The sequence below is a fragment of the Amphiura filiformis genome, chromosome 6 (assembly GCF_039555335.1).
Source record: "Amphiura filiformis chromosome 6, Afil_fr2py, whole genome shotgun sequence".
Lineage (NCBI taxonomy): Eukaryota > Metazoa > Echinodermata > Ophiuroidea > Amphilepidida > Amphiuridae > Amphiura > Amphiura filiformis.
In genome coordinates, this window is record NC_092633.1 from 51,904,073 (window position 1) to 51,922,135 (window position 18,063).

Sequence of the window (18,063 nt, forward strand, 5' to 3'; positions counted from 1 at the left end):
TTGGGAGAAAAACCTGTGTATCATTTTAATTCCTTCAGTTAGATTTACCTGGTCAATATGGTATGAAAGTTTTACGTGCAAATGAGTGGATTAACCTGGATTAGGTATGACGATTAGCATTTCAGGGACTTCGTGGGGTTCATTTTAAATGCTGGACTTGGGTGGTTTTTTTGAATCATATACAAAGACAACAATGTTGGAATGAGATTACCACTAGTAAGATAATACAAAATACAGCACACAGGTATGTATAATGTTGATAAGCATACTGCCATGTAATATAAACCACACACTTTGCTTTATTAAACCCTTTTTTTTTTCAAAAGTCACTCTCCAGCAATGAATGTGTTACAAGTGGACTCATACATATTGGATTTCAATCAATGTGTTACAAGACTCAAATCATGGAATTGGGTGGTTCTTTCATACATATGACAGGCCTATGAATAACAACAATTTCCCCTGCTTAACTCAATTTGGCCAAAGTATGGACTTGGGTGGGTTTTGTATTCATATATTCAATTGAGCGCTATTAATACACATATTGTTTTTAGGCAAATTAAATACCAATTTTCTGCCTTTGCTTGTCACGTGGTAGGCCTATGTTGAAGTTGCGATTAAGTTTCAGATGGATACCAGCAAGAGAAGTGACCGAGCGTTCAAAGGCGCTAGGCTCATAGAGTATCCAAAGCGGTGCGCCGTGAGTTCGAACCCCGCCACTGCCAAAAGTAAAATTTTACTTTTTTAAATTTCAGATTGGGGAAATGTGACTGGGAGAATTTATGTATGGTGTGGAGTGGTGTGGATAGGCACCATATAACAGCAGGGTTAGAGTTCACAGGGCAAAACGTTTAATACATTAAATTGTAACAAATTGAATCATGTCAGCCAGAAAAGACTCACTTTTGGTTAGGTGTTATCACCAAGGTTACGGCCAACCCTTTGGCCTTCAGCTGGGTGGATGATTTAGGGTCATCCGAGGTCAATCGATGAGGAAGTTGCTTGATGACCCGATCCCAACCATGTGACAGATTCACTCTAACGCACCCGCTCCTGTTGAGGGACGGTTGTTCGGCTCGTACCCAAACTGCTTCTTTGACTCCCCGTTCAAACCAACGTGGTTCACGGTCCAAGATTACAAAGCTCAAAGTCGACAATGTCAAAACTGTGAACACTGCCTTCAGGATGTTTGTAGATCGTTGCCACTTGAACTGCAGTTCAACTCTAATCATCCATTGGTCCATAAACTTGGTGTGGTGAACACTCCTTACCTCAGGCCTGATACCGTCATCACAAAGGACTCTTATCAGATCTCTGAGCACCAGAACCTACACCACGTATGGTTACAAAGACTGGGCAATTGACAAAGCCCTTATTCGTGGTGATAAAGACGCTAAACCCAGATAGCAAGGACACCTTTTCATCTTGTACCGGTACCAAAACAAATGTCATTACAAAACTATAAGCCAACAAATACCCTTCCTGCGGCAGTCGCTATTGCACCCAAAAGACAATCAGCCTAAGGGCCACATTAGTCAAGTGCACTGAAGATCAGCAGTGCCAAGAACAAGAATTTTACATTGGCGAAACCGGCATAGACGCACCAGTTCAATTGGCAACAATCCAGCGAGTGATTGGCGTTTTGATTTTGATATTTTTTGCGAACTAAAATTTATTTACAAATCACAATGTAAGTGTCTGATTTAACTCAAATAATGGTCCTATAAGCATGATAAGCGATGGTTTTTTGATGACCGCGACAGAAGACAAAATATTGAGGGTTGATATCGGTTCCTTTATTCAATTAGAAAAAAAAAATCTCTTATATACATTCCAAAACTCCAGGAGGGAGGTAAATCCCTTATACAGAGGTCAAAGTGAAAAATGCTTGGATTGCTGAAAATGTATGTCAAACTATCCGTTTTGTCGCAAGGGTTAAAAAACAACGAAATACGAATACGCAAATTTGTTGTTCTGAGTAAACGGCATTTGAAAATCTTGGTAACATTTCCATTGGTCCTGAGACTGAAACTGAGAACATTCTTGAGCACTCATTTGAAGTGTATATTATAGAAGTGAATGTGCACGAATTATTTGCAATAATGTTCTGAAACAACTCTTCAAACAGGTATTTACGCGGCTTTAATATACTAAATCCAAAATGCAAATAGTTCGAATATACATTCAACTAGTGTAGACCATAGCACGCATTCTTTATTTGGTGCTTTTGTGTAGAAATTACTTGTTGTTCTAGGGCCGCAGTCATTGAATTTGATATATAGGTTATAAATAGTCATCCCTGTAATATTTAGTAAACCCTCGAGGATTTGAAAGCAGAAATAACAATATTGGCCTATGTTGAGGTAAATTTTAACTGTCACACAACTAAGAAAAACTTTGACTTATTCAAATTTTCGTCCGTCATCCGACGAGACTTTTTCAAGAGTAGTTGACTGGAGCGGGATTTTGGTCCTGTGACTTAGATATGACGTCAGAGTCACATGACAGGATGACAGGTTGGTAGACGGCTGGTAGGTGGTGGCGGCCACTGTCCTTATTGAGATCCGGGTTAATTATGAGCAGCAATGTATATGGATTCTTTCACCCCGCTGGAACCAAACATTCTTAAAATGTCCAATCCTTACGGTTTGAATTGATGACTGCGAGTTTTCATGTGTGACCCAACCGGTGAGCTCTCGCGATTGTGTTCTTTCAACCGTTTACATAGGTGTCTTTCTGTCTCTCCGATATACCGTGAGTCACAATCGTCACATTCAGCGGTAATTGTCGTAGACCACACATGTAGGGTCAGATTTGCTAACTTCGTCTTTCGGACTGGTGTAAAAGTTACCCCTGCTTTCCTGATTTTCCTGCTGAGGGCTTCAGTAACCCCTTGGATGTAAGACAGGCTTATGTGACCCACCGTGGTGGTATCACGTTGAGCAAGAGGCTTAGGTGTGATCTTATTACTGTCAGTTAAGTTCCAGGCCCATTTAGTGTAGCCACAGACCAACAATGCTACAAGTTGAACATGATGAAGTTCTTGTTCTAGACTCTCATGATCAGAGGAAATTACTTTGGCACGGTGTTTTAGTGTTCTTATAACACCCAGTTTGTGCTCGAGAGGTTGATGGCTGTTGAAATTTTTACTGATCAGTGTGAGTAGCTTTTCTGTACACGCTGAATGAGAGTGATCCGTTCAAATTATTGCACCACCCCTTAGGATATATCAGAATCATTTCCGCTTCACGTATCACCAAGTCCGCAACTGATGCGAAGGTACTCTCAGCGACTTGTGCAATTGATCGTGCAATGTGTGCAATGTGAAGTTTGATTGGGTTAAAGCTTTATGGATTTAATAATCTGTGGGTGTTGGTCATGGAGCTAGTAAATTACCGATGTACCTTTTGTTCATGACAAAAGAGTTCCGCCATTAAATCGGTAACTGATATGACAGCGTATTAACGCTTCACCAGGCAGAGTACTGTCAATAAGTGATCAAACGAAAGTCGCTTGAAAGCGTCTACTTGAACGAAAGGTATTTTTTGTTCTCATAAAGGTGTGCTTGAGTAGCCGAAAGGACAAAAGGAACACTTTAGCCGTCGATGTAATCAAATAAATTGAATGCTCTTGCTGATCGATTACACATCAGAACGTAAACTGGCCTCAAAAAGAAACCAAAATTATACACAGGATTACAAATCGGACACAATAGAACAATACACCATGCAGTGTGCTGGTGTTGGTGATTATTTTAGTACCAAGCTATAAATATAATGATTCGATTTATTGGACTAACAGCTTTCTCACTGATGCACATTAATTTCAATAACACAGGTGATTGAGTGTGACTTTGGTCTAACCATTGAATGGAATGGGAAGTGGAATTTTAAGGTTAACATCGGTGAAAGATACAAGGACCAAATATGTGGTTTGTGTGGACGATAAAAAAAAAAAAGGGCAATGACTTCACCACTCGTACAGGAGAACAGGTAAGAAAATTTTGGGGTTCAAATTGTTTTTAAGGAACGTATTGGGCGTTTACCCTGTTTACTCCCTCCATTTCATTGAATGCAGCGAGGAAATGCATATTTGGTATAATTAATCTTCCAGAATTATATCAATCTTTCTCTCCATGTGTTCCTTCTGTGCCTCCTCAGAGCATATCCTTTTGGCAAGAGGGGCCTGGCTATTAAGCCACCCCTTTGAAAGTATGTGGTGGATAGCATGACCTGGGAGACAAATAAATATGAGATTCGGTGGGTTTGGAATAAAGTTGCGTTGAAAGCAATTCAGAGTCGAAGAAGATAGAAACGTCAAGAAAGGTTGTAGAGGAATCAAAGGTGAAGTTGATAGTACTGTGAGAGGAGTTGAGATGATGGTGAAAATCAGATAGGTTGGCCTCGGTGTCGGTCCACATGAAGAATACCGTAAAACCTCGTCTACAGGCATATAGAGTTCTTCTGATGAAAGTTAATCCAGGCGCCATTATGAAGTTTGTGCAAATACATTACTGATCCAAGCATATACAAACAAGTTATTTTATTTAAAAAAAACCACACTATATATGCTTGTAGACGAGGTTTTACGGTATGTCATCGATGAAGCGGTTCCATGAGTTGGGGAATGGTTTCAAATGAGAGGAAGATAGTATCTGTTGTTCCAGATGGCCCATGAAGAGATTTGCATACGATGGTGCAAATGTTGTTACCATGGCAGGGTCTGTACATTGGATGTAGTGACCGTTGTTGAACATAAAATTGTTCAATGTGAGGCGTGATTTTGAACAGCATGCGTGTTCAGGGCGATTTGGCAAGCACGAAGACCATCCCTGTAAACGATTCGCCATGGTCTAGTTTGGTTTACATTGTTTTACTGCAACCGGGTTTTTTCTATCTGGATTCTTGTGTTGTTTTATATAATATTATTGTGAGTATAATCATGTAATCATGTAATATAATCTGGTCTATTTAGAGTTATTAGAAGCTTCATTACTATCATTATTAAAATGAATATTACATCTGTTCATCTGGACTTACTATTTTTGATAGCGACAGTATCGCGTCTCATCCAAGACGCATCATCAGGCTGACTGATCAGGTTGTTGACTATTGATCTGTGACACACTTGATGGTATGACGTCACAGGAGAGTCGCCGGGGTAGTTTCCGGATTGCTGCGTCGTAGGTCCTTGACAGGTTGTGGCGAAGTCCCCCTCCTCTGTTGAGCGAATGTTCCTCCCGTGACGTCATACCATCAAGTGTTTCACAGATCAATAGTCAACAACCTGATCAGTCAGCCTGATGATGCGTCTTGGATGAGACGCGATACTGTCGCTATCAAAAATAGTAAGTCCAGATGAACAGATTTAATATTCATTTTATTATGTTTGTCTACCTGGATGACTGAGAATATTCACAAAACTATCATTATTATTTTATATATAAAAATTTGTTTCTCACTGAAAGCTCAATAAAATGTTGAACAAAAAGTTGCTACTTCCGATTTGAACATTACTTTTCAGCATAGTATTAGTCCAAATGTATTATATAGGAGAGAGAAATAATGGACTGGTGATGTTGCAAAGTACTCCGAGTTGTATCCAACATTTCGGCACTATGGCCTTTATCAAGAATCCAGGTGATGTACTCTAATAGTGTACATTTTAATTTAAACACTACACTTCATAAACCCCAAATGGAAAAACTTTCCTTTTTAATAACGATATTAAATGATCTGTAAAATGTCTCACCTTACAGCTTGCGTCCGAGAGAGAGGCGAATAAATTTGGTAACAGTTGGGTGACGGATAAATCGACGTGCCCGGGTGCGAGTCTACCAAATGATGACAGTCCTCCAGATGAGCTGTGTGACAATGAAGAACACAAAGCGAGAGCCCAAAAAATGTGTAACATGATGACAGCTGTAGAAGGTAATTTTGGAAATGCAAATGGAGTATTTCATATGACACTAAAGATTATCTGGTATAATGAAAGACAGAGATACAAAGACTTTATCGCGTTTGACGTCATCTGTCTCGAGCACGGTTTGTTTACAAGTGTCGTGATGATGACTTGCTGAACGCGGCGGTATAACTGGGCGTCTTATTGTTAATTTTTCACCTTCAAACATGCAAACCATCTCAAAAGTTAGGTCTTTATAGTAGGAAACTTTCTTTTTACGAAGGCACCATGTGAACAATGCCTAGAAAAGTTGCTTTTTGCCTTGCAAAAGTACATAATTTTCCTGCTATTCCTTTTCTCCGATCGGCACCAGATGAATCGACCTGCCTTTTGCACCCTATTAACCAATTAAAGATCGTAAGGAATTTGATTGATAGTGACGTCAGACGCGAAAAAGTCTTTTTATCTCTGTCTTTTATTATATATCTCTTGGATTTGACCTAAATTGACCTTGGGCCCCAGGTTTAAGCCAGGGGAGACCACATAAATATTTCCATTTATGACGTCGCCATTGGATTAACACGTAATCAAAAACAGTTCTAAGATGTGCTGTGTGTTGCTATTAGTACCCCAATGTAAGGAACCATTCACAAACACTTGTAAGGGGGGAGGTAGTCCGAGGTGCTCTGACGATAACACTCCGATCGCCAGGTTTTATTCAAATTTGAAAAACTGCACGATTTTAAAAATGAAATCTTGCATGTAATGCTCGGTACTTATTGTATGAAGAATTCTAGCTGGCTAATAAGTTTTCCCCGGAAGTTTTCTCACACACAATGTTTATTGGATGTTTTCAAGAAATAGTAATGCATAATACATGTATATAATATTGGGTGATATCAAAAATCAAACGTAAAGCTGTAAGCACTTGATCATTGTTATTCTTGGCCCAAATGTTATTTCGAAAGGTACAATATAACAAATTTGCACAACATACAGAATTAAAGCTGGAAAGCTTCCAAATGCAGAAATCAAAGTTTTCTCGGACAAACTGTTATTCATCTTCAGTGAAATCATGAATAACATAACACCGTCGGATTGTAGATAATAAGGACCAAATTTAATGAGATACACAAACTTTAGGACCTTAGGATGGGTAGAGAGAGTTTGAAAAAAAAACACCAAACTTGGAATGAACTGCATTGATGTGCGCATTATGTAATTTCTTCGCCACCAGTCAACCGAATCAAATTTGAGTATGATGCACAATAAAATGAGCGACGCATTACATTTGTTTATTTTTCAACTGATGGCCAAATTTATTCAACCGGTAATTTTTCTGGGACACCCTGTAATATATACAAATGCTATGGCATATAATGAAAAAAATTTATATTTTTGTATTTCTGATATTTAACCGTCATCGACGTAAATTTTATAAATCTAATGATATGTGCTTAAAGTGTATGTACACTGTTTTGGAAAAAAATGTTAATCTTCAATACAAAAGGTCAAATATTTCATATGATCCATCATCTCTATGGGCTTTTCATTCCAGCTATATACACTTTAAGTACATATATTTATAAATTTATTAAGTTACGTTTTTTTAAACTTAATTTAATTTTTTAGTAATTTGTCATCCAATTTATATTATATCGCAAAAAGCAAAATTATTTGATATCAGAAGGATATTCCTCGTATTTGCAATTTGGTGGGTCTGCTGTGCTCAAAGTTCCCCCAAAAAAATAATGTGGATATGTCCCTATCTGAGCCCTTAATATCCTAGACCATGATTGACGGCTCAAATCCTAAGGTATTAATTAGTTGCTTAGAGTACAATCGTAGTTTAATTATTTAAAAGTTGACCAATTGATTGCTACTGTATTCAGATACACTTGCCATTGTTGTTCACTTTCTGCGTGAGATTATGGCTATGACTAATTGTTTTTATTTGTTATTAATTAACTAATTAATTGATTTGTTTACTTTGTTCATTTTATTTATTTATATATTATTTATTTATTTATTTTATTTGCCAACTAGGTCCATTAAGTGGTTGTCAACCCAAGGTGGATGGTCCGGCATTAGAGAAAGGTTGCGTAGAAGACATTTGTGGTGTCTTGTCAAAGGATGATCATCTTGGCCCGAAGGAGAAACATGAAGAGGCTAAAATCGTCGCGTGTAATGCTTACACAAACTTTGTTGATACTTGCCTAGAGGAAGGTGGCATACTGGAGGCATGGCGAGATGCAGCTAAGTGTCGTAAGTTGAAAACTTCATTAATCTGATAGCAAACATAAAATAGCAACCGACCCTGTCCGTATTTCGATTAATATCACCTCATTTGACCGAATTGCTAAAAGTTAAAAAAAGATTATTGTTGAGTGAGACTCTGAATGAGAAATAAGATTGCAAAAAAAGTCTGAGTATAGTGTAACAGGTTGTGATGGTAAAGTGGTTAACACCTTGAGTTTTATTGCGAGAGGTGGAAGGTTCGAACCCCCTAACGTAGCGCTTTCTTCTCTCTTGTTCTGTTATGAGAGTGTGTATAGGCCGGTCATTTATAAATATTTATTTTGCCTCGGTCTTCCCGCAATGTTTTTCTTAATGCGTATTGCGTATGCATATCAAATCATAAGATCAGCCAAAATACACCAATGATTTTTCCCCAAACCTAACACCTGTCTCAACTGAAACCGCAGCTAACACCTAATTGGAATAAGCCAAATTTATTGTCCAGATCAACTTAAATGTTCTATTAACTAACCCCATAGAAGACCCCAGGTCATGTGGTCAGTGGTCAAGATCAACAAGATTTATTTCATTTTACCTCATTATTTCTACTTCAAATAACCAGACAACCTTCCTGACAGTTCTTTACTAATATCTTTTAATAGCTAAACTGAAATTTGACCGAAATCGTGTGGGATTTAAAAAAAATATAAACTGAGTTCAAATAAAATCAAAAGTTAAACAGAAGTGCTCTGCCCAGGTTCGAACCAGGGCATAGGGTGTCTATTATAGTTCGGGCGTCCAAATATTGCCAGGGTTCAGAACCAGAAAGCCTTACTATGACCAATTCTCTTATGCTCATTTTCTGCGTCAGCGTACTTTTCATAGAATAACACGATCGCGCGACCTGCATGACCAAACCTTGACCTTGCCTAGCAACGACCGTGTGATTGGTCAATTCTCAAAAGCTGTGTTTGCGCCGTAAGCGCCGGTATTTGCGTAGTACGCTCGACGCAAATAACTGTGCGTAGGCCTACCCAAGTTGGCTTTAATGATCGAGAATTTAATATTTTAGCTATAGCATCCTCTTTTGATGACATTTTTCAGTAGATGTCCACGAAAAAAGCTTAATCCCAAAATTTCAGTTGATTCCGATTTATCGTTTGCGAGTTATGCATGATTATGTGTATTACGCTGCTCCATAGACATGTGTTGTAATTTCGTTCTGGTATACCAGAACGAAATTCAAATTTCACTATATCTTTGCTAAACGAATTAATCTGCAAGAAATTTTTGGTACATAAACATTATGTAGCCAGAGGTTTACAGTGATATAAAAATCTCAACTTTTTGAGAAAAGTGGGGGATGAGGCTGTGGATCACGAAATGCCCTTTTAATTACAATCAATAATAATATTGACAGCAATGAGGTTCAAAATATATTTTGTGGCATTTGGAACATTTTAAATGCCGTCTATAATCAATAATCGTTATTGTCGTGATATTAGTATAAAATCTTATAAATGCAACAGCGACGAGCGATGCATCGCGAAATTCGGCCCAACTCTTTCCAAAAGCGGTGCATCGCAATCGCTCGGCGATCGAGGATAAATTTAGCTTAACTCAAGAATGGTATGCCAATTTTTCTTCTTTTTTTCAGCTCAAATAAAGAAATGCCCAGCCAATTCCAAATACAGTCTACAAATGTCACCATGTCCAAAGACCTGCGGTAAACAGAAAAAGTGCCTCGCAAGAAAGAAGAAACGTGTTGAAGGATGCGAATGCAATAAAGGATACGTGTTGAGTGATGATGAGTGTGTCAAAGAAGACCAGTGTGGATGCACACTTAAAGTCAAAGGACTACGAAATACTTCAAGGTAAGAGAAGTATTTATGTATATATCATCATATTATGATGCGTAATTAGCAGTAAGGAGCTGTGCAATAATCATGAGCCTGGGGGAAGTGTACAACTCTTTACTATCGCTACGCTACTAGACAGATCATGGTGTTAAATCACACTAAGCTATAGGTCCAATTTAGAAAAGCCCCGCAGAGCTAGAAAGATAAATGCACTAGAATGCTTTACATGATAATTTTAAATAAGGTGTACAGTGTTTTAAATTAGCACCTTAGTATAATGTTCATAGTTGACGAAACTCTACGAAAATATCATAATTAGGGACCGTTTACAAACACTTGTTAGGGGGCCTGATGCAAAATGGGGGCCATTAAAAGTATTAAAGGGGCCTGAAAAATTGACAACAAATTTTCCCACTAAAATTGACTTTATATGCTTTTCTATGGGAATGACCCATAATTTCATGTCAAAAGGGGGCTGAAATGTTTGAGATCTGAAAAGAGGGGATGAAATATTGTTGCATCAGGCCCCTAACAATTGTTTGTGAACGGTCCCTTAGTTATATTATGAGATGGATGTTGACAAAAATGACTGGTAATGCTGGCATAGACCTTGTATGGGGTGTAAATTTATATTCATTAGTATACGGATGTATTGGATGCTGCCTTCAGGGGATAACAGGAATCTTCTTTACGCGCAGTTCACGAAATATAAATGACGAAGACCGATACTATTAGGAGACAATATAAACTACTCACATAAAGAAAGTCCGCACCTATGTAACCCCTCGTACACCAAAACCTGGTCTTGTTATGACAATTGGATTGATATGGTCGTGTCCATGATGTTAGCTCCAATTTGATACCAAATTTCGTACCAAGCACTCTATAGGCTACATTCACAGAGATTGATACCAGTATATGACATTTGGTGCATTTGTAAAAGTTGCAAATGAAAAAAGGATCACGCGGACATGTAGAGTTGAATAATGCAGAGCGAGATCATTGGCATGCCCGAAACAACCGCTAAGTCAAATCGATCGCATCATGCTCTAGTATTCATTAGTAAAGCATTGTAACAATGATCCATGCGGTTTAAATTAACAACTGAATAAAGCGCGCACTTGGGATAGTCGACAGGGGCCATCATGGGCAAGCAATTTCGATCGCGTGCATCGTTTTGATTTGCAACTTTTGAAAATGCATCACATTTCATATACTTGTATCAATCTCTGTGAATCTAGAGTGTTTGGTATAAAATGTGGTATCAAATTGGAGCTAACAAGATTCTGCACACGACCTTATAAATCAAATTGTCATCAGGTTTTGGTGTAGGACGGGTTGCATAAGTGCGGACTTTCTTTATATGAGCAGTTTACAACCTTTTGAGCATTATTGACACGGGTCTTTCGCAAAGGATATTTCTGTCACTAGAAGAAGTTTTGAATGAGAAAACCCCGGGGGAGAAAACGGACATTTTTGTGAGAAACGGCCAAAATGAAAAGAATTTGAATTTTCTCATTCTTTTGGATAAGAAACTTCGTGGTATGTGTGTCAATCATTATTGTCTTATTAAAACTGGTGAGAATTGGTAATCCCCGCTGAGCTCAAAACAAACAATATGATTTTCTCATCCAAAAGAATGAGAAAATTTAAATTATTTCCATTTTGGCCGTTTCTCATCCAAAATTTCGTCCAGTGTGTTGCTTAAAAATAATTTTTGTACGTTTTATAGACATGAATGGGGAATACTGCCCACAACCGTTTCAAAATATTCAAAACCTTTATTTCATATAATATAAATATACTGTAAGAAATTGGGTTGGTCCACGTGATGTCCGCAATTCCCCATCGGAATATATGTATACTTGAAAGAGATTTGATGAGGGTGAAACGTAGCAGAAAAATCATACGAAGTTGATGTTAATGTTGCGGCTAGGTAAAAATTTTAAATATGCGCGATACACCCTGTGAAGCCTGTGATAATTTCGTGCAGTACCTTACTTCTTCTTTCTTTACATTGCACATTTAACATGACACTTTTTTCCTTTCACATGAAGCTTAACGAAAACGTGTGGGATAGGAAATGTAAAAAGAAAGCCACCTGCGACAACCCAGGAGGCAAGATGAAATTAGTAAAGTCGAAATGTGAAGCTGGTACCTCTTGTAGAATGAAAGGCGGCAGACGTGGTTGCTTTCCTGGAAAGGGTAAGTAGTGCATTCATTCATTCATACATACATACATACCCCGGGATACATACACACATACATACATACCTACCTATCTGCCAGGCAGCATTATGCATTTCTGCACTTGTTGCCTGACGTAAGAGAAACTTCCATATGGTCCAATAATACCAGTCATCGGTAGAAACTTTAGACTCTTCCACAGTCCGCCTGGTGCCAAGTCTATCTAAGTCCCTTTGAATAACGTTTTTCCGGGTGGTTCTAGTTTGACTATGTATTCTTTTTCCGTGGGTGGGATTCCTGATGTAGAGTGTTCTAGGGATGCGACACTCGTCCATTCTCTGCAGATGGCCAATCAACTGCTATTGAGCTTCGATCTGTTGCTTTTCATGGCTCTTATGAAGTCGCTGGTAATATGCCGTGTCTATTTTGATGCGAGGAATTTTCCTTTGGCATCTCGTGATAAATGCATCTAATCTGGACTCATCTTCTTTAGTGACAGTCCAGCATTCCGAAGCATACAGAAGTATAGAACAAACACAGACATTGTACAATTTCATCTTTGTGTCGGGTGCGTTCGTGTAAATACATTTTATCAGACGTTGGTGTAGTTGGAGGCTTATACACATGCTTAACAATTTAGTGCTCGTGAGACATTGTTTTCAAAATACAATAATTGGTTATAACCCCTAGTATACATGGTATAGATTCTTAAACAAAAATTTTTCAAATGCTATAGCTTTTTATGATTAAAATTTGTAAAACTACTATCATGAGGTAGAGTGATCAAACGAATCTGGTAATAGCCCCGGGGTCTTCGAAAAAATTTACGGGGATGTGCCACGCAGACTTTCGTATGCTGACTTTCTCTATACCTACTTTTTGCGGTTTTTGGCACCCATCAGTATACCAATTTTTCACAAAAAGCACCCAAATTTGCCCTAATTGGGCACTTTTAGGGGCATTTTTGCCCAAATGTGCTCAATTGGGCGCATTGGTGTGACAACCCACCCATCGATATACCAAAATTGCTGAAAAGGTACCCCAAAACCGTGGCACATCCCCGTATACCTTCAACCAGGGATTTCACCTCTGATGACAGAGAATGGTTTGTCTGGCACATTTGGATAAAAATATTAGAAATATTAGTGTTGTTGACGGATATTATATTTTGAGTTATATTCCTATTCCATATGTTGGTGTTATTTTTCTTCTTATTCTCTATTATCAGGAGGAAAGAGTAAAAATGGAATTCATCTATTAAGATACAGGCCCGTACGCAGGATTTTTTTTATGGGGGTGCTGAAAAAGTGGACTTTTTCAGGGCGCAGTTTTGTGAAACGGGATTTTCTTCCACAAACATGACAAATTTGGACATTTTTACCCAAAAATCGTAAAACCTGATTTCTTTAGCAATTGGTTCAACCTTTTCGGCCTGTTGAAGAGGGCGGCAAAATTCACCTTTCACCAGACCCCCTTCCTCCCCCCTCTCGGTAGGAGCGCCTGGGTACTGCTATTGAGAGTATAACATTCAAGCCAAAGGAAATAACATACTACTCCCGAGACAATGCAAAAGGCCAAATCCAAATTCCCATCCGCGTTTTCAAATATTTTTCTTGCCCCTGGTTTCAAATTAACTTTTCAGATATTTTCCTCTTATTATGTATTTTCTTACTACCCTTTATTTATCAGAACCAAAGAAGAAGAACAAGAGTAGCAAGAAGAACAAGAGTAACAAGAAGAACAAGAGTAGCAAGATGACCAAGAGTAGCAAGAAGAACAAGAGTAGCAAGAAGAACAAGAGTGGATCAAAGAAGAACAAGAGTGGATCAAAGAAGAACAAGAGTGTCAAGAAGAACAAGAGTGGATCAAAGAAGAACAAGAGTGTCAAGAAGAACAAGAGTGGATCAAAGAAGAACAAGAGTGGATCAAAGAAGAACAAGAGTGTCAAGAAGAACAAGAGTGGATCAAAGAAGAACAAGAGTGGATCAAAGAAGAACAAGAGTGTCAAGAAGAACAAGAGTGGATCAAAGAAGAACAAGAGTGGATCAAAGAAGAACAAGAGTGGATCAAAGAAGAACAAGAGTGTCAAGAAGAACAAGAGTGGATCAAAGAAGAACAAGAGTGGATCAAAGAAGAACAAGAGTGGATCAAAGAAGAACAAGAGTGTCAAGAAGAACAAGAGTGGATCAAAGAAGAACAAGAGTGTCAAGAAGAACAAGAGTGGATCAAAGAAGAACAAGAGTGTCAAGAAGAACAAGAGTGGATCAAAGAAGAACAAGAGTGGATCAAAGAAGAACAAGAGTGTCAAGAAGAACAAGAGTGGATCAAAGAAGAACAAGAGTGTCAAGAAGAACAAGAGTGGATCAAAGAAGAACAAGAGTGTCAAGAAGAACAAGAGTGGATCAAAGAAGAACAAGAGTGGATCAAAGAAGAACAAGAGTGGATCAAAGAAGAACAAGAGTGTCAAGAAGAACAAGAGTGGATCAAAGAAGAACAAGAGTGGATCAAAGAAGAACAAGAGTGGATCAAAGAAGAACAAGAGTGTCAAGAAGAACAAGAGTGGATCAAAGAAGAACAAGAGTGTCAAGAAGAACAAGAGTGGATCAAAGAAGAACAAGAGTGTCAAGAAGAACAAGAGTGGATCAAAGAAGAACAAGAGTGTCAAGAAGAACAAGAGTGGATCAAAGAAGAACAAGAGTGTCAAGAAGAACAAGAGTGGATCAAAGAAGAACAAGAGTGTCAAGAACAAGAGTGGATCAAAGAAGAACAAGAGTGTCAAGAACAAGAGTGGATCAAAGAAGAACAAGAGTGTCAAGAAGAACAAGAGTGTCAAGAAGAACAAGAGTGGATCAAAGAAGAACAAGAGTGTCAAGAAGAACAAGAGTGGATCAAAGAAGAACAAGAGTGTCAAGAACAAGAGTGGATCAAAGAAGAACAAGAGTGTCAAGAACAAGAGTGGATCAAAGAAGAACAAGAGTGTCAAGAAGAACAAGAGTGTCAAGAAGAACAAGAGTGGATCAAAGAAGAAGAAGAGTGGATCAAAGAAGAAGAGTGGATCAAAGAAGAAGAGTGGATCAAAGAAGAAGAGTGGATCAAAGATGTAGAAGAATTGTTCATAGAAGTAGATGTAAGGTAAGCATGATTTATTCTCTATGCCTGTTGAACATATACATAGATCGGTTATCACTTTGAATATCGAACACTGCCAATCACACGGGCAATCGCACTGATTTTAACATAATAGAGAGCACCACAGAAAATAACACTAAAATAAATCTTTGTTATTAAAGAATACTAAAATAATTCTTTATTATTAATGCTCCAAACTTTTTTTCTGTTTATTTTTTCCATTTTTTATTACAGCTTGAAGAACTGACGGCAAGAAAGATATTTACGATAATCATTGACAAAATAAAGAAAAGTAATGGTCAAATTATTTTAAAGCTGAATTTATATACGATCGCCGAGCGATGCGATTAATCGCTTTTGAAAAAACGATTTGCAATCGCCGAATTTTGCGATGCATCGCTCGTCGCTTTTGCATTTATACTTATCACGGCGATAGCGATTGCAGACGACAATTAAAATATTCTAAATGCCACAAAATACATTTTTAAAACATCAGTTGCTGTCAATAATTATTGCTTTGAATTAATTCATCACCAAAAATTAATAATCGAGAAAGGTAAATTAATTAGCAAAATAATAGATTCAGATGGTTGTATATGATTGGTTGACGCATTCACGTGTCAAGCGATATCGCTGGGAAGTTGAGATTTCTTCAACTTGCAAAAGCGACGTCGTTTTTGCCTCAGCGATTTGAATCGATTGATCGGCTTGACGCTCTGGAAATGTAAATAAACATTGAGCATGCGTGAAAATCGCTTTTCTGTAAAAGCGATTGAGTATAAATTCAGCTTAATTCATTACATGTTTAGAATAAAAGGTTAAAATTGTATAAATTCAAAGTAAGAACTTTTAATTATAACTTAGAAGACACTCTAGTAGAAAGTTGCGGGTATTTTTTGGTTTGGTGGATTGAGGGATATATACGAAACATTTTATCTTATCTATAAAAGTAATATATTGTAAATAGTTAAATCATTAAAAATATTATGTAGTAAATCGTTACCATGGTTACTGTGCAGTTCAACCTGTGCAGTAACGATGTGCTCATCCTCTGCAAAGGATTCTAAGAATTACAGAAAAGTGTTACTAATTAAGAATGACTTAATTAATTATTTTTATTATTATTCCTTTGGTTTGAGAAATATTATAAGTTCACTATTGAATATGTCACTATATAATAGCAAGTTAATAGTCTCAGAAAAAAGGTAAATGAACAGACTAAACGGTTGAATGCAGTGCACACTTACGCACAATGTAATACAGTGTTCACAAGATGTAAGTCCCACCCAGAAATGTATCCAAAACTACTCGATTATATCAATTCTCTTGTTTTAAAGTTTGACACGTAGATTGATTTGTTATGCATCAAGTGAGCGGGGTTTTTTTGGTGCCATCTTTTATTATTTTCACTGAGAAATACAGCCATTTATGAAATTTCCGACCAAATTACAGTTGGGTAAATGTTATAACCTAATGGCTGTAATTCTCAGTGAAAAAAAACCCCAAAAAACCCGCTCACTTGATGCTAAGTCAGGCTGTAATCCAAACATTGAAAACAAGACAATTGGTCGAGTATTTTTGGGTTGGATTGTCTTTAGGGCTTACATTTTGTGAACTCTGTATAAAAATCATATCGAGTCACGGTTAATTCAAACAATTGACCTTTTCGGTAAATCCCATAAGACTTTGCGAGTACACATGGAATGTCGTCACTTTCACTTGACGTCACGCCGATGTGCAAATCGTTTAGCAAACATCGTTTCTGAACATTTCAAAGCCGTGAAGTTTGCAGTAATGATGTGCGCATCAGCGTGACGCCATCTCAGGTGTACTCGCAAAGGCTTATGGGATTTAGCGAAAGGTCAATTCAAATATTACAAAAGCGATAATGCCATTAATTCTTGCATCATATTAGGGCCCAAACCCATCAAACAAAACAAAAATTTTGTCTAAACGTTTTATAACATTTAATTATTAACACGTTGCTGAAACATATATGATACAAAACAGTATAACAACATCTTATAAACATAATAAATGTTATCAAAACGCTATTGTAAAAACATTTGGGCAAAATAGTTTTGTCAACACTTTAATAACATTTTGTTGGAATGTTTTGTAGCAAGTTTCAAAATGTTTTTTAACGTTTTGTGTTTGTTGGGAACTGAGTAGCCCTACGACTTACAGAATAAACATTAAACATACATTATTATTTATTAAGGCTATCATGTAATATGTTAACCAGTAATGCTTCAGTTATGTTTTAGCTTATTAAATCATTTTCTTTGCATATTGTTGTCAGTGTGCAGAAACCTCTTCAAATATGATATCGTGAATGATTGATTAATGATACTCGACTTCATGTAAAATTGGTTTTTATTGTATCTTGACATATATTTACCAACCTTTTGTGGATCAAATCTGTTTTTAGTCTTAAGCATGCAAGATGTGTTTTATCTTCTTTGTTTACGCGACGAACAAAAACTGTTCTACTAGCGAACGGATGTTTAAACAGGTTGTAGGACAGTTAAGGCCTAGCTGAGTTTGCACTCAAATGCTGAGCCAAATAAAGCTGACACACAAGAGGAATGGTATGAGTTCTATAAAGGAGATTATGAGGCTTGATATAACACTCAGAATGGTGGTCACCAGCTTCTTTTATTATGCATAGTCGCCCTAATAAAAGTCGATTGATACATGTAGAATTCAGCACATTTCAGAGATAAACCTTTTTGCTATGAAATTAATT

The 18,063-nt window shown here is 37.4% G+C and overlaps 2 protein-coding genes across 2 annotated transcripts; both read left to right on the plus strand.

Annotated features, from left to right (window-relative positions):
• Positions 1 to 3,926: 3,926 nt before the first annotated feature.
• LOC140154595 (zonadhesin-like) lies at positions 3,927 to 10,017 on the plus strand. Its single transcript, XM_072177163.1, has 4 exons — positions 3,927 to 3,992; positions 5,759 to 5,930; positions 7,948 to 8,166; positions 9,797 to 10,017. Exons 1-4 carry the CDS (start codon positions 3,927 to 3,929, stop codon positions 10,015 to 10,017), a joined length of 678 nt encoding a protein of 225 aa, XP_072033264.1.
• LOC140155579 (uncharacterized) lies at positions 9,876 to 17,636 on the plus strand. The gene is made up of 4 exons (XM_072178482.1): positions 9,876 to 10,013; positions 12,056 to 12,203; positions 13,875 to 15,317; positions 15,549 to 17,636. The coding sequence occupies exons 2-3, from the start codon at positions 12,122 to 12,124 to the stop codon at positions 15,287 to 15,289; spliced, it is 1,497 nt and encodes a 498-aa protein (XP_072034583.1). The 5' UTR covers positions 9,876 to 10,013; positions 12,056 to 12,121; the 3' UTR covers positions 15,290 to 15,317; positions 15,549 to 17,636.
• Positions 17,637 to 18,063: the final 427 nt, after the last annotated feature.